Raw genomic sequence first — 26,796 nt, 5'->3', positions numbered from 1 at the left:
GAAGCAGGACAGGTTTCTGTATACAAATGGTGTACCGAACGCTCTCAGAAGAATTTGTCTAAATTTTTTGACAGAGTTGGAAAAAGCAAAGTGAACACACATTAAGACTTAAAGTGGATGTTAACCCTCACATATACCCAGTGAAGTGAACAGCCTCAGATGATACACAGAGATGAAAATAATCTCCCCACATAAGTTTTACATGTATATCTGTTGTCTTCAGATTTATATACTGTTTAGAAAGTGCACGTCCTGTTAGAATTTTCTCTTCCTGGTTCCCCTGTATGTGTGGATACTTGCTATACACTGTGAGACAGCTGATTGGAGGAAAAGCGCACACACCACCCTCCACATAGGCAGAGACTTGCAGAGTTGTGCTGTGAATAGACCAGCTCTCTGCTAATCTGTAGCACCCACCCTGACACAAAATTCAGGCTGGTTTTATCTCAGCTGTCAGAGAACTTGTCAGAAGTTATCATGCTGAAGAACAGAGCCTTAGAAAGCCATGGGACTTAGGGCTTTGAAGAGAGATAAAAAAGCACTGCAGATATATGTGCCCAGCTCAAATTTCATGAATCAGGTTTACATCCACTTTAAAGGTAATTTAATAACTTACAATATTGCTTATATTTTTGGTAACATTTAACAAACCTCAGAATCTTACTCTAAAACATTCTTTAAAGAGGGAGTCCACCTGAAAAAAAATTATTAAAAGCCAGCAGCTACAAATACTGCAGCTGCTGACTTTTAATAAACGGACACTTACCTGTCCTGCTGTCCGGCGATGTCGGCAACCGAAGCCGATCGATAGCTCGGCTCTCGGCTGCTGCCGCCGCCATTCTCTGTAAGGGAATAAGGAAGTGAAGCAATGCGACTTCACTTCCCTGTTCCCTACTGCGTATGCGCGAGGGGGGGGGGGGGGGGGGTGCGGGAGGGGGCGTGACTCCCGCGGGAGTCTATTCCCGGAAGTGGGTGCAGATACCTGTCTAATACAGGTATCTGCACCCCCCTCCCCCCTGAAAGGTGCCAACTGTGTCACCGGAGGGGGGGAGGAATCAGATGAGCGGAAGTTCCACTTTTGGGTTGAACTCCGCTTTAATATGATTGCTGCTATAAGGGTAGGTAAAGATTTAAAGGAACAAGCCATGAACAACCCATAGCCTTCTATTTTTGTCAGTTTTGAGATTTAAGCCACTTTTAGTTTTTTATGCATATGGGAGGAATTGTAGGAACGTATTAGTCTTTTATGTAAAGTATCCATTTTTATTCTGTAAAAATAAAAACTAAAAAGAAGAAAATATTAAAGGTAAGATCATTTTTTTTATTCTGTCAAAAATAAAATGGAAAAAATGAACTGAAAGTTAGAAAATATCAAAGTGAACCTGTAATGGTTTTAAATCTTTTTAAGATTTAAAAAGATTATCTTTTTAAATGTATCTGTAGGCTGCTTTAAATGCTTCAAATCTTGCTGGCAGTTCTGCAAATGCTTTGTAAAAGCTTGTTGTTCACACTGCTCTTATACAAGCTGAAGCCTGTGTTGAACAGGCCCCAATTCTCCATGGCATGGATTTCGCATTCCACAAACATTCCTTTTGAGGTTCTGTTCCACCCTGACATGATTGCATCAAATAATTTCTGCATATTTTCAGCTGCACATTCATGTTGCAAATCTCCCATTATTTCACATATCAAAAGTGTTCTTATGGCCCCTGGCCCGCAATCTGTGTGACTCAATAGAAATCAAGATTCAACAGACAAGGCTACATTTTCCTGGTCTTTGAGAACCTGTACTCACTGAAGCTTCAGCTTTCTGTTCTTGGCTGACAGAAGAGAAACTCCTTGTGATCTGCTGTTGTAGCCCCAACGTTTGTGTTTGTTACCCCAACATTTCATATTCCTGCCTGCTGTATCATGTACTTGTTTGAAATGGTATCCTGTTCTCTTTGTATTGCTTCCTTTATGTGAAATCCCTGGTGTTCTTGCCAGTCCCTCCTGCTTTCCTATTAAAAACTTACCACACTAACCAGGAGAACACAGATTTTTCCACAAATCTGTCCACTTGTTTTATTGGTTATCTAACGGAGGGCAGATTTGGGCTGTTTATGGCCACCATGTTAATTCTTCATTCAGTCTCTTTCATAAATGAATTGTGTTTTAGATGTTGTGCCTCTTTGATTTGTTGTTCATTTTCTTTTTTGGCAGGCTGCTGTGATGGACCTTGTGGACAGTGATAAAGAGAAAGGCCTGAAAGTACCAGTGTGGGATGAGTACAAGAAACTGCTGTGCAAAGCTGGATGTGAGGTGAGGTACCCACTGCCACCAAGTGTTTTGTCACCCTTAAGTAAAGATAACTTTTTTGGTACATGCTTCTTGAGATTGGAGCTGCCTGGATCATTAATGATCCCCATTTTTCAGTACGTGAATAATGTTACATAGTTACATAGTTACATATAGTTACATAGTAGGTGAGGTTGAAAAAAGACACAAGTCCATCAAGTCCAACCTATGTGTGTGATTATGTGTCAGTATTACATTATATATCCCTGTAGGTTGCGGTCATTCAGGTGCTTATCTAATAGTTTCTTGAAGCTATCAATGCTCCCCGCTGAGACCACCGCCTGTGGAAGGGAATTCCACATCCTTGCCGCTCTTACAGTAAAGAACCCTCTACGTAGTTTAAGGTTAAACCTTTTTTCTTCTAATTTTAATGAGTGGCCACGAGTCTTGTTAAACTCTCTTCTGCGAAAAAGTTTTATCCCTATTGTGGGGTCACCAGTATGGTATTTGTATATTGAAATCATATCCCCTCTCAAGCGTCTCTTCTCCAGAGAGAATAAGTTCAGTGCTTGCAACCTTTCTTCATAACTAAGATCCTCCAGACCCTTTATTAGCTTTGTTGCCCTTCTTTGTACTCGCTCCATTTCCAGTACATCCTTCCTGAGGACTGGTGCCCAGAACTTGACAGCATACTCCAGGTGCGGCCGGACCAGAGCCTTGTAGAGTGGGAGAATTATCGTTTTATCTCTGGAGTTGATCCCCTTTTTAATGCATGCCAATATTCTGTTTGCTTTGTTAGCAGCAGCTTGGCATTGCATGCCATTGCTGAGCCTATCATCTACTAGGACCCCCAGGTCCTTTTCCATCCTAGATTCCCCCAGAGGTTCTCCCCCCAGTGTATAGATTGCATTCATATTTTTGCCACCCAAATGCATTATTTTACATTTTTCTACATTGAACCTCATTTGCCATGTAGTCGCCCACCCTATTAATTTGTTTAGGTCTTTTTGCAAGGTTTCCACATCCTGCTGAGAAGTTATTGCCCTGCTTAGCTTAGTATCGTCTGCAAATACAGAGATTGAACTGTTTATCCCATCCTCCAGATCCTTTATGAAAAAATTAAATAGGATTGGTCCCAGCACAGAACCCTGGGGAACCCCACTACCCACCCCTGACCATTCTGAGTACTCCCCATTTATCACCACCCTCTGAACTCGCCCTTGTAGCCAGTTTTCAATCCATGCACTCACCCTATGGTCCATGCCAACGGACCTTATTTTGTACAGTAAACGTTTATGGGGAACTGTGTCAAATGCTTTTGCAAAATCCAGATACACCACATCTATGGGCCTTCCTTTATCTAGATGGCAACTCACCTCCTCATAGAACGTTAATAGATTGGTTTGGCAAGAACGATTCTTCATGAATCCATGCTGATTACTGTTAATGATACAGTTCTTGTTACTAAAATCTTGTATATAGTCCCTTATCATCCCCTCCAAGAGTTTACATACTATTGATGTTAGGCTAACTGGTCTGTAATTCCCAGGGATGTATTTTGGGCTATTTTTAAATATTGGTGCTACATTGGCTTTTCTCCAATCAGCTGGGACCATTCCAGCCAGTAGACTATCTGTAAAAATTAGGAACAACGGTCTGGCAATCACTTGACTGAGTTCCCTAAGTACCCTCGAATGCAAGCCAGTAGACTATCTGTAAAAATTAGCAACAACGGTCTGGCAATCACTTGACTGAGTTCCCTAAGTACCCTCGGATGCAAGCCATCTGGTCCCGGTGATTTATTAATGTTAAGTTTCTCAAGTCTAATTTTAATTCTGTCCTCTGTTAACCATGGAGGTGCTTCCTGTGTTGTCACATGAGGATAAACACTGCAGTTTTGGTTACTGAAGCCCCCCGATTCACTCGTGAAGACTGAGGAGAAGAATAAATTCAATACCTTCGCCATCTCCCCATCCTTTGTAACCAGATGTCCTTCCTCATTCTTTATGGGGCCAATATGGTCTGTCCTCCCTTTTTTACTGTTTACATACTTAAAGAATTTCTTGGGATTTTTTTTTGCTCTCCTCCGCTATGTGTCTTTCATGTTCTATCTTAGCTGTCCTAATTGCACCCTTACATTTCTTGTTGCATTCTTTATAAAGTCTGAATGCTGAGGATGATCCCTCAACCTTGTATTTTTTGAAGACCTTCTCCTTTGCTTTTATATGCATTTTTACATTGGAGTTAAGCCATCCGGGACTTTGGTTTGCTCTTTTAAATTTATTACCCAATGGGATACATTGGCTAATGAACCTATTTTATATGCTCTTAAAGCAAACCCATCTCTACTCCGTATTCTTTTTTTTCCTAATATTTTATCCAAATTTATGCCTTTTAGCAAGGTTTGTAGTTTAGGGAAGTTGGCTCTTTTGAAATTCAGTGTCTTTGTATTCCCTTTATGTTTCCTATTTGTGTGATTTATACTGAAACGAATTGACCTGTGATCGCTGTTACCTAAATTGCCCCGTATTTCCACATCCGTGATCAGGTCTGTATTGTTGGTAATCAGTAGATCCAGTAATGTTTTATTTCTAGTTGGTGCGTCTACCATCTGACCCATAAAATTGTCCTGCAAGACATTAAGGAACTGGCGAGCCTTAAATGAATGCGCGGTTCCCTCCGCCCAGTCTATGTCTGGATAATTAAAATCCCCCATTATGATAACACTTCCCATCCTTGCTGCTAATCCAAATTGTGATAGGAGATCTGTCTCCAGTTACCCCTCCCCTTTTTTACCTTCTCTATCCTTGCGGTATAGGGTATACCCTTGAATGTTTGCCAGCCAATCATGAGAGCTGTTGAACCAGGTCTCTGAAATTCCCACAAAATCCAAATCCTCCTCGTACAACAGTATCTCTAGTTCACCCATCTTGTCCGCCATGCTCCTGGCATTGGTGAACATGCCACATAGTTTACCTTTTTACAAAGCAAAGTATCATTAGTTGACTTCTGTATTCCTTACAAAAATAATTTTTGATTTCAGCTGGTTACCTAAAATACATCTGTAAGGACCTGCCCTCTTGCCTTGTACTTCTACTGTACCTGATGTGACTACACAGTCTGACCATCTCATGCCCTTATCTCTGAGAGTTTATGTACTATATCTTGTTAGATAATTTGGTATCTAGCTTTGTTTACTCATCTGTCACCAATGTGGCAAAACCTATGACTGTACATGCCACAAAGATATCCCAACTGCCTCCGGGTGATCTTGGGCAAAGACAGGGAAATATTTTGACTTTACACCTAGGGGGAACAACACAGAGATGCAACAGAAACCTATTTCCTCAAGTCATCTTCCAGGGCAGCATTTGAGAGATAAGGCTCCTCCCACCTGCAAACAGGAAACACATTTGTCCACCATTATAAAATGTTCACTCCTACCTGCATCCCTCAGTTCTTGTGTTTCCTCCAGACCAACAGGAGCAACAAGCAGTTTGTTATTTTCTTCTAGGCTCTGTGCTAGTTGCAAGGGCCTCCCCGTCCGAGCTTACTCCGTCCTTTTTGCCTGAGGTTTTGCTACCACTGGGGGTAAGCAACCATCTCCCCATCTGTAAGCATCGGCCCGACAGCTCCCTGAGTGTCTCATTGCTGCAGGGCCAGGAGGCAGAAGAGCATCTACTCTCTTTTTTCCCCCAGGCACTGGCTCCCAGCTGCTATGTTCGGTCTGGAGCACAGGGTTGACAAAGATAGCGGTGTCTTGCTTGCTCCTGGGTCACGGTGACATCATCACTTCCGACGCACTTCTGACTGGCACCATCCCGGTGGAGGTATGAACAGATGTGTGGTATGCCACACTTCCACTTGTGTCACTTCTGTGTGCATCCTGATTGGTTGCAGCGAGTGACATCACTTCTGCTTTAGGCAACGTTTTTTGAAACTGAGAACAAGCCTCTTTAAATTTTTTTTGAGCCAGACACCTTCTGCAGCAGGGGGGACAGAGCACACTATCAGAAGGTATGTGGCCACCCATACTAGTGACAGGGCAGTTGGGGGTGGGGCTGGAGCAGGGGCAAAAAAGCTTTACGGAGCATGTGTTGGATGTTCAATGGAAGATGACCATGTCTGATGCTGCACCATCCTGCCCTGCAGAGCCTGCAAGCCAGGACAGCTCCAAGGGTAAGCCAGAGCATGCTGAGGCCACCTCTGTTCCTATCAAACCATTATGCAAATAATGCTATTTAGTAGTAGCAGCGATGTTGTATCATATTGTTTTTTTAAAGGATAAGACCAGCGGCTTGCATTCCCTCCCTAAGCATGTGCTTCTTGTGAGGGCAAAATGACAGCCATCTGGGCCAAAAATCTTTGGCAAAAGATTTCTAAAAGGATTAGGCTGGGTTCACACTGATACTACACGACAGTCATACGACTGTCATCCTACTTTGCTCTGCGACATCAGTCCTACATCCTTCCCATTTGAATAAACAGGATACTGCTTTGATCCAACTTTGTGATAGTCTGACTTGTCCTTTGACCAATGAAAACAATCCCAGTGTGACATAAATTCCTTTTACTGCTGCTGCAATCACCATGTCGGATGTCACAAGTCGGATGGTTAGGACAAGGATCCTACTTTGATACGACTTCAATGATAGTCAGTGGGCTGAAGTAGGACCAAAGTCCTACCAAAGTAGTGCAGGGAGCATTTTCAAAGTCGGACCGACTTGTGTCGGACCAGTTAAGACAGCTCTCACAGGAAACCATTGATTTACACACGTCACGCGACACGTGCTTCCAAAGTCAGAGCGTATGTCGTACCAGTGTTAACCCAGCCTTAGGCCGGGTTCACACTGGTGCGACACGACAGCTGTCCTTACATAGTTAGTAAGGTTGAATAAAGACACCAGTTCATCCAGTTCAACCTGAGTGAGCGCCCACAATTGTCCCCATCCCCACACACTGCGTCCCATCAAGATGCCCATCCACTATATATTTTAAGGTACCCATGTAGCGACATCAATCTACACAGTGCTCCATACACACCCACACCCCACCCCCAAGGGGTCCACAATCCAAGGTCCCCAATTCACACCCATACACCAGGGCCAGGGCCAATTTTGGACAGAATCCAATTAACCTAACAGCATGTCTTTGGAGTGTGGGAGGAAACCGGAGTACCCGGAGGAAACCCACGCAGGCACAGGGAGAACATGCAAACTCCAGGCATGTAGTGTCATGCTTGGAATTCGAACCAGCGACCCTTTTTACTGCTAAGCTAGAGTGCTATTCACTACACCACTGTGCTGCCACTACACCAAAGACATGCTGGTAGGTTAATTGGATCCTGTCTAAATTGTCCCTAGTATGTATGAATGTGAGTTAGGGACCTTAAATTGTAAGCTCCTTGAGGGTGTAGGGACTGATGTGAATGTATAATGTATATGTAAAGCGCTGCGTAAATTGACGGCGCTATTGCCTGAAATAAATAAATAAATACACCACTGTGCTGCCTACTTTGGATCCAACTTTGCCCTGCGACTTGAAGCCAACATACGTCCAACTTGGATCCCTGCCAATACCAGGCACTGTGTTTGGTATGAATCTTGAGGGGGAACTCCACGCCAAATTTTAAATAAAAAAACGGCATGGGTTCCCCCTCCAAGAGCATACTTGGATCCCCGCCAATACCAGGCACTGTGTTTGGTATGAATCTTGAGGGGGAACTCCACGCCAAATTTTAAATAAAAAAACGGCATGGGTTCCCCCTCCAAGAGCATACCAGGCCTTTGGGTCTAGTACGGATTTTAAGGGGAACCCCCTACGCCGAAAAAAAATGGCGTGGGGGTGCCCCCCAAATCCATACCAGACCCTTATCTGAGCACGCAGCCTGGCCGGTCAGGAAAAGGGGTGGGGATGAGCGAGTGCCCCCCCTCTTGAACCGTACCAGGCCGCATGCCCTCAACATGGGGGGGTGGGTGCTTTGGGGCAGGGGGGCAGCCCCCCCACCCCAAAGCACCTTGTTCCCATGTTGATGAGGACAAGGGCGGGGGGCTTATCAGAATCCGGGAGCCCCCTTTAATGACCTGATTGTGGCTAATTTTAAAGCGCTGTAGGTGTTATTTCCTAAAGGAAAATGCACTTTGCACTACAAATGCACTGCAAAAGTGCACTTGAAACTGCACTGAAAGTGCACTTGTAGTGCAAAGTGGATTTGCCTTTAGTAAATAACCCCCATTGTCACTGTAAACACCAACTTACTCAAAAAACTGGTATTGAGCATTGAAAGAAGAAGCCACACATTGTTGAGTAGAAAACTTTTTACTCTGTGCACATTCACATGTGCTTTAGAAAAGGGTTTTTGAACAAACCAACATATTTTTGGAATAACATTTTTTTGTTTGACAGTAGAAATATCCTTTTTTGGGCTAGACAGGCATGTTTAAAACCATAAAACAATACACAACTCAGGAACTTACAAAGTTCAACTTTGATAAATTAAAGGCAATATCAGACATTAGTATGTCCAAACTGTGTTGATCTTGCCTTCATCAGATGGGGTGATGTCACCCCTGTGAAAGCCAAATTTTGAAGATGCACACAAATTGAGAGTCAAAATGGGGATTTCCCTCCTGATCCCATGCATAATGTCAACATGTGCTAGCTCCCATCATAGGGGATCAATGGACCTGTTTCGGGGTGCAATCCCTTCCTCTCAGCTACTTTAGTTGCGAGGAAGGGGTTGCACCCACAAAACATGTACATTGATATCCCGTGATGGCAGATAGCACATGTTGACACACTGTGTGCATCTTCAAAATTTGGCTTTCAATATACTTAAAAAAAGTTAGAAAAATAATAAAAATATAAACAAATTGACTAATTTTGGTGTGTTTTAGATTCTGCCTAAAATATCAATGATGTTTTTGAGTCTTTTTTCAACATCATTGATGTCTTCTTTGATCTTCTGTAAATCCCGATTGCACACCATGATCTCCCAGATGAGGACGTGTGTACTTGCACTTGTGAAATGAGATTCTTCTTCCACAACATCCACATCACTGATTGCACACCATGATCTCCCTGATGAGGACGTGTGTACTTGCACTTGTGAAATGAGATTCTTCTTCCACAACATCCACATCACCTAAACTTAAAAAAACACACCATGTATTATAAATATGCAGGCATACATCTATTACCTGAAGCTGTGTTCTCAGACACTCACCTGTTATGGTTACTATTTCGCCCACTTCGTAAACCTCTCCTTCCTCCACATCCTCTGGTTGTGGTGTGGGGATTTCCCCTTCTTTAGGAGGTTGTGGGTCCCTGGTGTCTTTGATGTCCTTAGTCTTTTCTCCCCTATGTGAATAAAAAAAAAGGTATACTTAGCACACAGATATTTGAGGCCAGAAATAGGAATATGAAACATTGCTTGGAAGTGTCGTACAATTGTCTTTTTTGGCAGAGTTCCAAGTTGAAGACATTTTTCATTCCCTTTTATAAAGCTGCAATACTTCCCTGTTTTGGTCAAGTTTCACACATGGAGACACCACTAGTATCCACTGGAGCACTTGTGTGGGACACCCTAAAAAGTTTGTTCTGGTGTCCCACACTAGTACCCCTGCGTCCAGATGTGTAAACAGCTACCGGGTGTCCTCTCCTTACATTGAATCAAGTTTGCATTTCATTCTAGTTACAAACCCATCTAGACAACAATGTACTAAACTTCTTTTAATATAAATAGGCATGACCAAATGTAGTTAACCTACATCTGCCAAAAACATCGTATTAGTGGGCGAACAAACGATGTTTACTACGAACGATAACTGTGCCCACAAACCTGAAACTTGCCATTTTAAACAGTACAACAGTAAAGAAAAGCACATGGAGCAGCATGCAAGTAATAATAATAATAGGAACACACGACAAATGCTTTTTTGCAGAACTCTCTCTTGATTCTTTTGTACTGATCGTGCTCCCTCAATTTCAGGTCTGACCAGTGTTTCCTCAATTGCTCCTTGGAACGTCGTACCCCAAAATTACTATGCAGACTTTTCACAACTTTAGTCATGATCTTGGCTTTTCTCACATTTGGGTTTGGGTACGGTCCATACTTCCCATCATAGTCGGCCCTCTTCAAGATGTCCACCATCTCTACAAAGGACATATTTGAGGCCTTATATCTCCTCTTGGATAGGAACGTTTGTGGCTTTCGTTGTCCTTGATGAGATTATCATGCACCTGCTCTGTCTCCGCCATGTGCTCTCCCGCTGCACCGAAAGAGAAGGGGTGGGGAAGAGACTAGAAAGAAGGTCAGGGGCGGGCGGAGTTTCACGCATGCGCAGTGTATATAAAGCGTAACACGCGTGCGTCGTACGTACGATCTGTGAGCGGAGGAAGGAGTAGCGGAAGCGCCGATTGTGATAATGAAGGTACAATTTTAACTTGGTGCATCAGTGGCCAGTACTGCTTATAGATTGAGGCCTATATTGGGACAAGGTTAGGAGAGTTTAGCCTGACATTAGGGTTTGTCTTGTGTTGTGTCTTGCAGAGAAAATGGATCACTTCAACGATCAATACTTTATCCCCATATTCATTGATATGTACAGGGAGCTGCTCTGTCTGTGGCAGGTAAAACACCCCTTTTATAATAATAAAAGAAAGAGGAAGGCAGCGCTGTATCAGTTGCTGGAATTCGTGAAGCCGGTGATCCCCACAGCAACCATCCCCTATTTGAAGGCCAAAATTGGTGGCCTGAGGAGCACTTATATTAGGGAGCGCAAGAAGGTCCAGGATTCCCAGAGATCAGGAGCTGGAGCAGATGACGTTTATGTCCCCAGGCTGTGGTACTATGACAGACTGCATTTTCTGTCAGACCAGAGTGAACCCAGGCCAGCACTCTCCACTCTTCGTTCAACGCTTCCTTCCACCCCAGCTGAGGCTTCCGACGTCCAACCTGGGCCTTCCAGCCAGGAAGAAATGGAGGAGCCCAGCTTGAGCCTGGTATGGCATTGTTCAACATATTTCTTGTCCAAAAATGAATGATGTTAACTAGATGTTATTATTGATCACTAATTTCTGATTTACCAAAGTGGTTTACATATCAATAGACAGTAGTGGGCAAAAATGATTGGGACAAGAATGAAAAATGCTAGGGTCAGAATGATAGTCTTTTCTATTTATTAACATTCAATTTACAACAGTCATGAGCTTTTCAGCAAAGGCAAGGGGGTAGGGACTTTAAGGACATCTGGCCTGGTGAGGCTGATAGTCCATCCCTTGGGACTTTAATTGAAATTGTGGCCTGGTAAGGTCACATTTCCATCCCTATTGTATATCAAAAGAAGGGGCGAGAACAGGGTGGTGGGACTTTAAATGAAGCATATGATGACGATAAAGTACAAATGGTGAAGTAATTGGAAGGATTTTAATAATTGTCATGAGGTACTGTCAAATATAGAACATGTAAAATATACAATACATAGCATTTATAGCATAATAATGTAAAACATAAAATGTTACAAGTTCATTGTCACATTGTATAATAGGCTATAACTTCCAAAATTTCACCAAGAAAGGTAAGGGTAGAAGTTGGTAATACATAGTAATCCTTGCACGGCCTATGACCACAAGATCCAAACCAGAAAGGGTAAAGAGGGTAAACATAATATCATGGGTACTAATTGGTAATCAAAACGTGTTGCAGCTCAACGCGTTTCGTGACTAGGCGGTCACTCGTCAGGAGCAAGCACATGATGAATCTTACCCCCAGATTCATCATGTGCTTGCTCCTGACGAGTGACCGCCTAGTCACGAAACGCGTTGAGCTGCCACACGTTTTGATTACCAATTAGTACCCATGATATTATGTTTACCCTCTTTACCCTTTCTGGTTTGGATCTTGTGGTCATAGGCTGTGCAAGGATTACTATGTATTACCAACTTCTACCCTTACCTTTCTTGGTGAAATTTTGGAAGTTATAGCCTATTATACAATGTGACAATGAACTTGTAACATTTTATGTTTTACATTATTATGCTATAAATGCTATGTATTGTATATTTTACATGTTCTATATTTGACTGTACCTCATGACAATTATTAAAATCCTTCCAATTACTTCACCATTTGTACTTTATCGTCATCATATGCTTCATTTAAAGTCCCACCACCCTGTTCTCGCCCCTTCTTTTAACAGTCATGAGCTGAAAATTGCGTGTGATTGATGACCAAAAAACTTAAACTATGCTCCTTTTCCATACACCGGAAAGCCTCAGCCAGGAGGAGGCTGAGGAAAATGGCAGCCAGGAGGTGGCGGGAGTAAGTGACAGGGACGAACTCACAAGCAAAAGCCAGGTTTGTGAGTTTGGCCATCGTCCTCCTCCTCCACCTCCTGCCACAACTCCAACACCACAACCACAGCCTGGAAGGAAGCATGTAAGGAAGACAAGAGAGTGATGGTCTGGTCTGACAAAAGACACAGGCTGCTGTATGACCGCAGCCTGGGGACATATATGTCATCTGCTGCTGTTCCTGATCTCTTGGAGTCCTGGACCAGATTGTGCTCACTATTATATGGACTCCTCAGGCCACCAATTTTGCATGTAAAATAGTTGATGTGTGTCCTGGGGTACAAAGGCTTCACCAATTTCACCCGTTTATCCAGCGTTGCCTTCCTCTTTATTTTGTTAAGACCCCCTAATAAATATCTATTTTTTTCCACAAATACTTTCCTATGTGTTTTACTTCAAAAAGGACAGTTTGTTTCTGAGTAGGCAGGTACATTTCTAAAATACAATGTCAAATTAACAAGGGACACCAACACCAACCAACCTCCTTGAGGTTAAAAAATACAAGATAATAATGGTGCTGTGGTAACTTGACACACAAAACGACAAAAAATATTATGGAGATCACTACAACCCCTGGCAAAAATTATGGAATCACCAGTCCCTGAGGATGTTTCTTCAGTTGTTTATTGTTGTAGAAAAAAAGAAGATCACAGACATGGCCAAACACTAAAGGGATTTCAAATGGCAACTTTCTGGCTTTAAGAAACACTAAAAGAAATCAAGAAAAATAATTGTGGTGGCCAGTAACAGTTAGATTTATAGAACAAGCACAGGGAATAAATTATGGAATCACTCAATTCTGAGGACAAAATTATGGAATCACCCTGTAAATTTTCATTACAAACACTAACACCTGCATCAGATTAAATCTGCTTGTTAGTATGTAGGTAAAGAGGGTAAATCATCACGCAGTGTTGCACAAGATGTTGGTTGTTCACAGTCGGCTGTGTCTAAAACATGGACCAAATACAAACAACATGGGAAGGTGGTTAAAGGCAAGCATACTGGTAGACCAAGGAAGACATCAAAGCGTCAAGACAGAAAACTTAAAAGCACTATGCCTTGAAAACAGAAAATATACAACAAAACAAATGAGGAACAAATGGGAGGAAACTGGGGTCAACATCTGTGACCGAACTGTAAGAAACCGCCTAAAGGAAATGGGATTTACATACAGAAAAGCTAAAAGAAAGCCATCTCTAACACCGAAACACAAAAAAACAAGGTTACAATGGGCTAAGGAAAGCCAATCGTGGACTGTGGGTGATTGGATGAAAGTCATATTCAGTGATGAATCTCGAATCTGCATTGGGCAAGGTGATGATGCTGGAACTTTTGTTTGGTGCCGTTCCAATGAGATTTATGCAGATGACTGTCTGAAGAAAACATGCAAATTTCCACAGTCAATTATGATATGGGGCTGCATGTCAGGTAAAGGCACTGGGGAGATGGCTGTCATGAAATCTTCAATAAATGCACAGGTTTACATTGAAATTTTGGACACTTTTCTTATCCCATCTATTGAAAGGATGTTTGGGGATGATGAAATCATTTATCAAGATGATAATGCATCTTGCCATAGAGCAAAAACTGTGAAAAAACTCCTTGAAGAAAGACACATAAGGTCAATGTCATGGTCTGCAAACAGTCCGGATCTCAATCCAATTGAAAATCTGTGGTGGAAGTTAAAGAAAATGGTCCATGACAAGGCTCCAACTTGCAAAGATGATTTGGCAACAGCAATCAGAGAAGGCTGGAGCCAGATTGATGAAGATGCATAGGAAAAGACCCTAAAGATAGGGAACTTATGTACCCCCCAGTACAGTGGGACTTTATAGGCGAACAGAACGATTACATTTAAGTAAAAAATCTTATTTATTTTGAAAAAACATAAAAATAAGATATACTCGACATAAATCTCTACAAAAATGCTTATGCATTGGATTTTCTTTCATATGATTATTGTATACTTCCATCTATAGACACATGTTTCTCTAGAAGCCTGACATGTTTCAGGACAGTGTCCCTTCTTCAGAGACGTATTGCAGAGAGAAATATTATGTATGTGGAAGATACATTCTGAAAAAACAAATGAGAACAATTTGCATATTATAGCATTATACAGAGCAAAAGGAACGTTTCACAGCAACGCATCCAACAATGTCCACCATACATACCAGTAAGATAGTCCTTTAAGACTGAAAACAAGTGCAAAAGATGTGCACATGCGCAAACTTTTGTGTTAAATAAAAAGAAAAAATACTTTTGATAAAATAGCAGTGGCCGTCGATTGGCCAACTAGCAGATATGATGGTTTCCCCCGGCTTCAGAAATAGCTCCGCAAAGGCCCCCAAATGAGAGGACGACCCTGCTGAGTCCCCAGAATGACCTTAAAAAGAATAGGAAGAGGAGGTTTTTAATTGAAATATCAGATCCTGTTAGGCTTATTACGTGCATTTTGATTTGCTATAGGTAGCTTTCTCTTTAGTCTTAAACAGCAACTATGGCTTTATCCTATAGCTACAGGGCCGCTCATTCCAAAACTTCTAGTTTCAATGGAATAATTAGAGAGAACTTAAGACCTCAGGATATCACCAATGCCCCAAACTCTAAGTTAAAGGAAAAACCCTTTATCCTTGTATGTAGACAAGGAGTAGTTATGCGGCTGGAGCTTAGCCATCCAAGCATCATTTCAGGGGGTAATGAGGAAAAGATTGATGAAGAGTACTGTCTATCACTCATTAGGTCAATGCCTCAGAGACTGAAAGCAGTTATAAAAGCCAGAGGTGGTGCAACAAAGTACTAGTGATTTGTTGGAGTGTTATTTTGTTTGTTTGTTTTTCATGATTCCATAATTTTTTCCTCAGAGTTGAGTGATTCCATAATTTATTCCCTGTGCTTGTTCTATAAATCTAACTGTTACTGGCCACCACAATTATTTTTCTTGATTTCTTTTAGTGTTTCTTAAAGCCAGAAAGTTGCCATTTGAAATGCCTTTAGTTTTTGGCCATGTCTGTGATCTTCTTTTTTTCTACAACAGTAAACATCTGAAGAAACATCCTCAGGGACTGGTGATTCCATAATTTTTGCCAGGGGTTGTATAAAAAAAAAAAAAAACCCAAAAAAGCAGGAGATCTGGATAAAAAAATAAATATAAAAAGATCACTATAAAAATAAATTCTAAACATTATTATGGAGCTCTGACGAAAAAAATAAAAAATATTATTCATGAGATCACGAGAAATAATAAAGAAATCAGTTTGTGAGAACTCTGTGTGAATATCAGCAGCAAAACAACTTCATTATTCTAGCATTATAAAGAAGAAGAGAATGTGCTGCATTAAAAGATTTAAAAATTTGCAGTGTGACGAATGTGCTATCTCCATTACGAACGCTAGTTTTACCAGACCGAGTGCTTCCGTCTCGTACTTGATTCAGAGCATGCGTGGAATTTTGTGCACAGGAATTGTGTACACACGCTCGGAATTTCCGACAACGGATTTTGTTGTCGGAAAATTTGAGAACCATCTATTAAATTTTTGTTGTCGGAAATTACAACAAAAAATGTCCGATGGAGCCTACACACGGTTGGAATTTCCGACAACAATTTCCAACTCCCATTGAACATTTGTTGTCGGAAATTCAGATCGTGTGTAAGCGGCATTACTGTCTGCTTGATGGCATAACCATCAAATGCAAATGTATTGCGGATAAGGGGGTATCCTTAGATGAATACACCATGACTCTCAACTCATTGTTCTCCAGTATGCTAGTATTCTATGTCTGTATTTTATCTATCATGAACATACACGTGAAATGGATACATTGGGGGAAGGATCTCTAGTGGCTGTAGTTCTACTAGGTATCCTTTATTTGCAAATGAACATTTATATGTGAAATTCGCTAACTGTGTCTGCGCATTTCACAAACTTTTACTCTATGTGATGTTTCTAATAGCCTTCTTTTCGTAGCAGGTTTTGCTCCAGAAGTTTCTGTATGATGGTGCGTTATACAAAACACTTCATTATGATAAAACACAAAAGAATAAATATGGGGTTCAGTTCTTTCTACTGCATACGTTTTGAATATATTCAGATGGTAGTTGTACATGGAGGGCCCAGGAGGCTTGGCTGCTGAGGCTTCTCTGATGGTTCAGCAGTATGCTATGTCTCAATGTGCTATTTTGTTTATATTTATGATATTGTTTGGACATGAACAATGACATACACATGAAGTAGACAAATAGGTACTGGACATCTAGTTGCGGATGTTCAACCAGGTTCTGTTTGTTGCAGATCAAGGCTTTTTGTCATTTTTTGTCAATTCGCTATCTGTGACTGTTTTATTTGAAACCTCTAATAATCTACTTTTGTGCATGGGCCTCAGCTACACAAGTGGCCCCATGATTTGGGAGTTTTTTTTATTATATGTATACTGCTTTAACTCCAACTATATGCATTTGGCTGTCTTTATACACAGACAACAGGTGTGTGTGCATAGTTTAAGGATCAGCCCTCTGGGCAGTAGCCAGACCAGGGTACCTTTTTAAGGGATGTCCCATACCTTTTTATAGATGAAGTTCACAGATGGTTACTCTTTATATTGGTGATATTTCTAAATACTTTCTGTAGGGAATAGGCTTTTTTGCAGAAGGTTCTACATGATTGGGCATTTATACAGAGCACTAGCCAGTTCCTTTTATGCATGCATCTCTTTGATTATACTCAAGTTGTATCTGTACAAAGTTACATAGTTACATAGTAAGGTTGAATAAAGACACCAGTCCATCCAGTTCAACCTGAGTGAGTGTGCGTGTCTACAATTATCCCTATTTATTTAAGGTACCCATATAGCGCCGTCAATTTTTTACGCATCGCTCCACACATACATCGCACACTCATTATCCCCACCCTCAAGGAGCCCACAATCCAAGGTCCCCAAACTCACATTCATATATTAGGGCCAATTTTGGACAGAAGCCAATTAACCTACCAGCATGTCTTTGGAGTGTGGGAGGAAACCGGAGTACCCGGAGGAAACCCACGCAGGCACAGGGAGAACATGCAAACTCCAGGCAGGTAGCGTCGTGGTTGGGATTCGAACCGACCCTTCTTACTGCTAGGCGAGAGTGCTATCCACTACACCACTGTGCTGCACCACTGTATCTGTCCTTATATATGGATTGCCCAGGAGAACTTGCTCTAGAGCAGTGGTGTCCAAACTATGGCCCTCCAGTTGTTAAGGAACTACAACTCCCATCATGCCTAGTCATGTCTGTGAATGTCAGAGTTTTACAATGCCTCATGGGAAGTGTAGTTCCGCAACAGCTGGAGGGCCGTAGTTTGGACATCCCTGCTCTAGAGGCTTCATCCAGCAGACAATCAAAGCCTGCACATTCAGGAATTACCAGATACACTCTCTGGGCCTGACACTGGTAGCTTTATAGGACATGGTTCCAGTCCTCTATCACAGGGAAATCCAGTATATCACCTATCTCCTCAATAGCAATTGGTATTGTGTTTATGCAGACATCCCTAAAGTACAGGTGGTCTTCATGTTATGGCACAATAAAGGAGGCCGTACCTACACTAAAGACAGGGGGTCACTGTATTATATCATAGTGTTTATGTTCTATACAATAGTAGATCCCAGGCCAGGGCTGCAGAGGCAGCCAGGTCATTTACATGATACTCTGCAGCACATTTTATGTGCAGGAGTATGGCCTATGTTTCAGCCTACCATTACTTAATATCACTCGGTACCTTATACCTGCCTTGTTTTGCTATGGCACTATATTCAAATACTGTATAGTCTATATTAGAGCTGCACGATTCTGGCTAAAATGAGATTTTTTTTCTTAGAAGATAGATCAAGATTCTCTCACGATTCTCGCAGGGTAACATCATCTTTCACATTAAAACAAAAAAAATTGGGCTAACTTTACTGTTTTGTTGTTTTTTTTATTCATTGAAGTGTATTTTTTCCCCAAAAATTGCATTTGAAAGACTGCTGGGCAAATACAGTGACATAAAATATTGCAGCAATTGACATTTTATTCCCTAGGGTCTCTGCTAAAATAAATATATATAATGTTTGGGGGTTACAAGTAATTTTCTAGCAAAAAATATTGATTTTAACTTAAGAAACAAGTGTCAGAAAAAGATTTAGCCTTTAAGTGGTTAAACTTCCTGCATTTACTCGTTGTTTAAAAACTTGGCAGACTGCCTGGATTTTTTTTCCACACAGAAGTTTATCTCTTTTATCTAAGAAGGAAGAGTTAGTTACAATGTTTCTTAAAAACTTGGCAGACTGCCCGGATGTTTTCTTTTGACAGCTGAGTGAGCGGATAAGTCTCTCCACTTGTTATATGAAAGAATCGGCAAACTCTGCAATAGAGATCGTCAGGGGGGTCCAGATCACGATTTTTTAACGAATAATTGTGCAGCTCTAGTCTATATGCATCTTTTTATATGGCCTTAAAACTGAACTTTTACCCTTGACAAAAACTTCGCAAATTCAGCGGAAACCCTGGTGAGCAACCTTTAGACAAGCATCAGCTATCTGCAAGAACTAGGGTGAATCATAAAAGTACAAAAATCCCAATTATTTTTTTTTTGACTGGACGCCTTCTGGCCCTCTTTTTTGCCTCTTGTATACCAGGAATATTAATTTTCCATCTGCCCCTGCTTATGTATTCAGCGGTATTGGATTGATTCATAGCTTCTAAATATATCGCTCATCTTATCGTGGCTATATATGACTTTGTATCCTAAACCAAGATAGAAAAACATATTCTCTTATCTGCTTCCGTCTTTGAACTTTTGGCTGTGTCCTGAAGAAGCCTAGTGGCGAAACGCATAGACATACAAGGGCTCACTGCACTTAAGCATAGATTTATATTTTTCATACTTTTATTCAATTTGATTATTCTATGTAATTAATAAATTTGATTGTTTATAGTTTGTCTCTCTTCCATTGTTTCTTAGCCTAAAAAGTCCGCCCTTTTGGTAATACTTTGTACTACCCCTTTTCCTTCTCTAATATTTACGGACATGGCTGTTCATTGTGCACTTGTTTTCTATAGTAAATTAAATTAGGGGGTGGGTCTAGGGAGGGTTGCACAAAGGCCCCCACCCTAGTTCCACCCTGATTCAGTGCACCCCCTCCCACCCCTCCCTCCTTCCCCAAATCTGCCTATCTCCTCTTTCTTTCCTTCCCTTTAAATTCCACTCCCCCAGTGCAGTGAAACGAAAGAAAAAAAAAACCCACATCCCACTTACCCCGATCCTTTTAACCATGTGAACCTAAAGTGTTATAGAATATTTCATTAAATTAGATTAGGGGGTGGGCCTAGAGATGCTTGCACAAAAGGCCTCCACCTTAGTTCCACCCTAATTCCATGCACCTTTCCCCCCCTCTTCCTTCCTCAATTCTATTTATACCCCCCCCTTTAAACTCCACTTCCCCAGTGCAGTAAGAAGAGAAAAAAAAACCCTCCCCTCTAACAATACCTTAATTCCTCATATAGCTTAAGTAAGTCCCAGATTATTTAAACTCAAGCCGACCTCTCCAAGTTCCATAGAATCTCTGTCTGGAATCATTTTGCAAAGATATTAGTTCTTCCATCAATCTAGTATTATCTACTTCCCTGAACCAATCCTTTATTAACAGGATTTTCTTTCGTTTCCATTGTCTCGGTATTAGGGCTTTTGCTGCATTCAACAAAAATGGAAGCACTGCTGCTTTCTATTTTTTCCTTGTCTCGCCTGTGGCGTGGAACAGACACTGCCAGGGATCCTGCCTGATCTCATCACCACTAATCTTCTTAATCATTTTCAATATTTCTCTCCAAAATGGTTGAATCAGGGGACAATGCCACCATATATGGACATGTGTTCCTTCAAGCCTGCACTCCCTCCAACACAACGATACTGTTGGGTTGATCTTATGAAGTTTTGCTGGGACATAATACCATTTAGTTAACAATTTATAATTCATTTTTTTTATCCTAGCATCTATTATATATAATCTATAACTTTACATTTCATTTGCTCTGATATGGTTTGATTTAATTCAAGTTCCCAACTCTCAAGAAGGCATGGTGGCCCAGGGCCCGGGGGGGAAATCAACATCCCATATATACTGGATATCCCATTTATCACCCCCTTGTTCATGAGTCTTTCCCATGGGCTAAACTCCCTTGATAGAACAAAGGGGTTTTGGGCATCCACAAAATGTTGGAGTTGCCTATATCTCCAAACATCTCAGGGTGAGACACCGTATCTCTCTGGTAATTCAGATATTGAACAGAGGGCATTCCCATTCAGAACATCTTTTAGTCTTTAAATATCCAAAAATGTCCACCTCAGGTATAACTTATTCTCCTTCCCTGGTGGGAAGTAGCTCGTACCCGAAAGGCGCATAAACAGACTGCTATATTGCGATAGCCTGTTTTTAAACAGGCTATCCCACGCTCTAAATGTTTTTTTAGAGCTGCATCCCCGGGAAGGCCCCTGTATTGTCTTGGTACCCAGATTATTTGACCCAGGCATATTCCACTTAGATTTTCTTCCAATGATACCCATTTTTTCTGAGGTACCCTGAATCCAGTCAATTGTCCTTTGTAGCACTGCTGCCTCATGATACCTCTCAAAATCTGGAAATATAGTCTAACCAATATCCCAATGGAGATGCGAGGGTTCCTGTTTTTCCATATAAATCTCCTAATCAATATTCTAAGAGTTTTAAAGTAGGCCTTTGGGATGTTTATCGGGAGGGTTTGAAAAACATATAGGGCTTTCAGTAAAGTCAACATCTTAATCACATTTATCCTGCCAAACCAAGACCGCTTATCCGCCGGATATCCCCTCAAATCTTGCTTAATTTTATTTAACAAAGGCAAGTAATTATCCTGGTATGGATCCGCTTCTGCTTCCAAGCAAAAGGATATAGAGATCTAAGATCTCTACATTCTGCTAGGGGAACAGAAACATTCAATATCACTGTCTTCTTTTGGTCTTTAAATTTGAAATTTCTCCATACTTTTCAAATTTCGATAAAATATTTGGAAGTGTTTGTCTAGGGTTGGAGACATATAACATCATGTCATCTGCAAATGCAGAAACCTTATGTTCTTGTCCGGCCACCTCCACACCCCTAATTTCCTGATTTGCCTTTATAGTTGCTAGCAAGGGTTCTAGAGAAAGGACAAAAAGTAAAGGTGAAAGTGGGCATCCCTGATGTGTACCACTATAGAGCGCAAAGGTACCTGAGAGGGTCCCATTAACCCGTACCTGAGCCGTTGGTCTGGAGTATAGTGCCTCTATCCGTTTATACATACGTGGACCTATGCCAGCATGTCTCAATGCATATACTCCCAGTCCAGTCTGTCAAAGGCCTTTTTGGGCATCTACTGACAGAAATAATAATGGTTTATTTCCCCTTTTGGCTCCATGGATTAAAAGTAATGCACTTATTACATTATCCCTAGCTTCCCTCCCAGGGACAAAACCCACTTGATCTTTTTCTATCCATTTTGACATAAAGGGCTTCAGCCTCTCAGCCAATATCCTCGCGTAGATCTTTATATCTTCATTGATCATGGATATTGGCCTATAGCTGACACACAGTGTTGGATCTTTACCTTCTTTAGCTAGGAGGGTTATATGGGCCCCTAGGTCTTCGTACACACGTATCGTATACGTATACTTATCTCCACACCTCCCCCTATAGAGTTCATATATAGCTGAAAGTAGGGAGCTAAAGTTCCTATAAATGTTTTATAGTATAGTGAGGTATACCCATCCGGACCTGGGCTTTTACCTGCTTTGGTGCTTTTAATTGCCTGTTCTATTTCCTCTTTTGAGATTTCTATGTCCAACTTAATAGATCCTTCTTATAATATAACTGGTACTTTGCCTTTTCTAAATATTGCTCTATTTTATTTCTTCTAAGTTGTATATCATCAGCAATTGATAATATTCTTGAAAAATCTTTGTAAATCTTTTGTAGAATGTTTTAGTTCCCCCTTCTTATCTTTCATTTTTGCTATATAATTCAGATTACTTCTATGTTTAATTACCCCTGCCAACAATTTCCCAGGCTTGTTCCCCAATTTTTATAGTACTTTTTACTTAGTCCTTTGGAATACCCATTTAGTATCTTGCTCCATCAAGTCCCTCAATGCCTCTCGCTTTTCTGTTAATGTAGCCATTATTTGATCTTCGTGTAGTCCTTTATGTAACTGTTCCAAAGCCTGGATTTCTTGTGGAAGGGATTGTTTCTGGGCTTGCCATATTTTTTTCCTCTTAGCCCTCTCTGCTATCAGCCTCCCCCTCATATAAACTTTATGCGTTTCCCCGAGTACAGTCAGAGCAATATTGTCTCTATTATTTTCTTTAAAAAATAAGTTAATTTCCTTCTCTAGATCCCCAATTTTCCTAGAAACGTGTAGGAGAGATTCATCTATTCTCCAAGACCTCTGTCCAGTCAGGATGTCCTTTAACCCCAAGACTGCCTCCACTGGAGCATGGTCTGAGAGGGTTATTGATTTTATTTCTGTCTTTTGTAACCCTTCTAAGAGCTGATGATCTAACAAGATATAGTCAATTCTATAATATGACAAGTGTACTAAAGAATAATATGTAAAATCTTTGTCTCTGGGATATAAAATTCTCCATGCCTCTACTAACTGCTGTTGATGAAGTTTATGTTTAATTGCCTTTAAATATTTTGCCTCTGACCTCAGAGAGGTAGGTTGAGTATTCAGAGCTGGGTCAAAGACAAAGTTAATAGACATCTGCACAACAAATTTGTTTCGTTTTGTTTCTTTACATTTCCATTGATTTGTAACGATTCATAATTTTGTAAGACACGAGTTTTCATATTTGGACTTGTTCGTATTTTCGTAACAGATATATTTTCGTTGATACGACATGATTTGTAATTCCGTTATTCTAATGATTCGTAATTTCGTAAGACGCAAGGTTTCATATTCGGACTCGTTTGTATTTTTGGAACAGTTATATTTTCTTTGATACGAAATGATTCGTAATTCCGTTAGTCTGATTCGTAATTTTGTAAGACGCAAGGTTTCATATTCGGACTCGTTCGTATTTTCGTGACAGTTATATTTTCTTTGATACGAAATGATTTGTAATTAATTTTCTTTGATTTGAAATTCGTAATTTTGTTAGATAATAGTTTTCGTTTATTCGGTACACTACTCGTAATTTAGTAGTTGTTACTTTTATGAGATTGCCTTTTTCGTTGATTCGTACTTTCTTAGGAAATAAAGAATAATAATCCTATGCTTGCTTTTCTAAAAAGGTTTTCTACTTACTACAGTCCACTCCCTCAGTCACGAGACCTGACTTAGTCTCCTCCTCAACTGAATCTAAAAAGATTCAGGAATGCAGTGTAATTCAGATACAAAAGGATAAGGTGATTGGCTAAAGATATTAAGTAAGATATATAACTCACTAATACACTGCCCATTCGAAAGAACGATTCGAGAACACGAAATTACTAACATACGAAATTACGAACATACATATTAAGATACACTTACACTGTCCATTCAAAAGAACGATTCGAGAACACAAATTTACGAACACACGAATGAAAATACGAACATACGAAATTATTAACAGACAAAGGATTGAAAATACGAAATGTAAATCATTCATTATAGATGACATTTTCTTTCTTTTACTGTTTCAGAGTTTCGTATTTTCGTAAGTTTGTCCGTCCCTAAGTTCGTATTTTTGCGTGTTCATTGTTTTGCTTATTCGTAATTTCATAATTTTCGTATTTTGGTTCTTTCAGCTGTTCGGATGTTCAGATTGACCTGAATGTATGAAAATCTATTTGTTACGAACCGAATTGCATATGTCTAAAAGTTAAAATCCCCCGCCACTATTAATCTTCCCTCTCTAAAACCCTCTAATTTATTTAAGACCCTTTTCAGGAAAGCAGAAGAACGTGTATTAGGACAGTATACATTCACCAAGGTATAGTCGGTATTAAATAAGGACCCCTTGATGAATAAATACCGCCCTTCTTGGTCCGACTCCATTGCTTTCAATGTGAATCGTGTGTTCTTATCAAACCCTGTTGCTGTCCCCCTAGATCTTTTATTAGGCGACTAACTGTGCATCCATGTGTGGAAATTTTTAGATCCCAAACTAATTTCTGATGTCCATTTTAGATGGGTTTCTTGTAAAAAAAACTATGGTCCCAATTAGTTTCAAGCCAATCGGTGGTGTACCCGGCTATGTGATAGATTCCAAGGAAATAAAAATCTACCTAACCCAAGACCAGGAGCACCTAACGCAAGGCAAATGGAATTCCTAGTGGATCTGAGCCTTCTCAAACATAGGAGATTTGTAAGCGGTGGAACAAGCCCTGAAGTCATTCCAATCATTAATACAGGACAAAGATGTTCAAATACAGTCTGACAATGCCACCACTGTAGCATATGTCAACAGACAGGGAGGAACAAAACCACCTCTTCTGACTCTGGTGGATACAATCCTGACTTGGACAGCAGCGAACATAAAGTCCATTTTGGCAGTAAACCTGAGGGGTGTAGTAATAACCTTTGCGGATTATCTGAGCCGGAGTGACTCTCATCTGGATCACCCAAAAATGGGGGACATCCGAGGTGGACCTGTTTGCGTCAATAGTCAACGAAGACTGGTCATACCATCTATGCTTTGCCTTCCCTCCGACCATCCTAATTCCCGGAGTGATTCAAAAGATCAAGGGGGAAACAGCAACAGTCATCCTGATTGCCCCACACTGGCCCCAAAAAGTTTGGTTCAGCCATCTCAAAAACATGAGCGTGCGACGACCACACCTGAGTTTACCAGACATACTAAATCTCCTAACACAGGGACCATTTAGCCACCCGAACATCACGTTGATGAAACTTTCCACCTGGTTGCGAAAAGGGTAATGCTGCAAAAAAGGAGCTGTCAAATAAGGTAGCAAACACCATACAGGCCAGCAGGAAAAGGTCACCAGGGCTATATATACGAAAAAGTCTGCAAAAAGTTTTTTGCCTGAGGCGAAGACAAAAGGGGGAACGGAGCGGGGAGTTGTTCCCACAGTCTTAGACTTCCTTCAGGAGGGGGCGGATAAAAACCTCTCGCATAATACTCTAAAGGTCAAAGTAGTGACCCTTTCCTCCTTCGACATTAAGTTAGCAGATAACCCACTCGTAAAAGGGTTCCTTTATTCCATTGGGAAATCAAAACCAATAAGGAACAAGAAGTGTCCAGTATGGGACCTATCTATGGTCCTGAAAGGGTTCTTAAGGGTGCTTAAAACTGTACTGTTAGGGTCCTTGGTATCAGCTAGGAGAGTGAGCGAGATCCAGGCACTACCTACGATGGAGCCATATTGCTCAATTTAGCTAGACAAAATAGTTCTTTCTCCAGATCGGGCTTTCTTACCTAAAGGCCCTTCGGCTTTTCATAGGTCACAAAATATTATCAACCGGCCTCTAGGGACAGAAGAAAAGGGGAAACATATTCCAAACTGGATGTCAGGAAGATCTTTATAGCCTACTTAGAGAGAACCAAGGAGTAGCGGAGATCGTAACCCTGTTTGTTTCACATTCAGGGGCTAATAAAAGAAAACAGGCTTCAAAAAGCACAATAGCAAGATGGATCAAGCTGGCCATAACCTTGGCCTATCAAGTGCAAAACCTTGCTCCCCCAAGCAGGATCAAAGCTCATTCTATCAGGGCCTGGGCTTCCTTGGTTGCAGAAAGAACAGAGTCAACACCAGAGCAGGTCTGCAGGGCAGCGACATGGTCGAGCTTCAAAACCTTTGTAAGGTACTACCGTATCGACCGCCTGTCCAGTCAGGATGAAATTTTTGGTAAGAAAGTGCTCCAGGCTTTTATCCCTTCCTAGTATTTCTTGCTACATCCTCTCAGATGCTGCCCTTGAAGATGACTTGAGAAATCAGAGTTAGGTATCTGGTAACTCTTTTTTTTTAGGAGTCCTCCAGGGCAGCACTCATTCTCGCCCTAAGTGTCAATTTAAATCAAAATCTAGGTATTTAGGTTACCTGTTGTTCCGTCAGTACTTTGATATCACTGAGGCATGCAGGTAGAAGTGAACTTTTTATAATGGTGGACAAATCTGTTTCCTGTTT

General features: G+C 41.0%; 1 protein-coding gene across 2 annotated transcripts in view; it reads left to right on the top strand.

Moving 5' to 3' along the window:
* FUOM (fucose mutarotase) overlaps positions 1–26,796 on the top strand; it is a 62,844-nt gene that overhangs the window by 13,496 nt on the left and 22,552 nt on the right. For both annotated transcript variants that reach the window (XM_073596927.1, XM_073596929.1), the window contains exon 4: positions 2,203–2,301. In XM_073596927.1, coding sequence (XP_073453028.1) covers positions 2,203–2,301 — 99 coding nt within the window. The remainder of the gene's footprint in view (positions 1–2,202; positions 2,302–26,796) is intronic.

Source organism: Aquarana catesbeiana, linkage group LG08 (assembly GCF_042186555.1).
Source record: "Aquarana catesbeiana isolate 2022-GZ linkage group LG08, ASM4218655v1, whole genome shotgun sequence".
NCBI lineage: Eukaryota > Metazoa > Chordata > Amphibia > Anura > Ranidae > Aquarana > Aquarana catesbeiana.
This window is presented reverse-complemented; position numbering and strand designations above follow the sequence as displayed.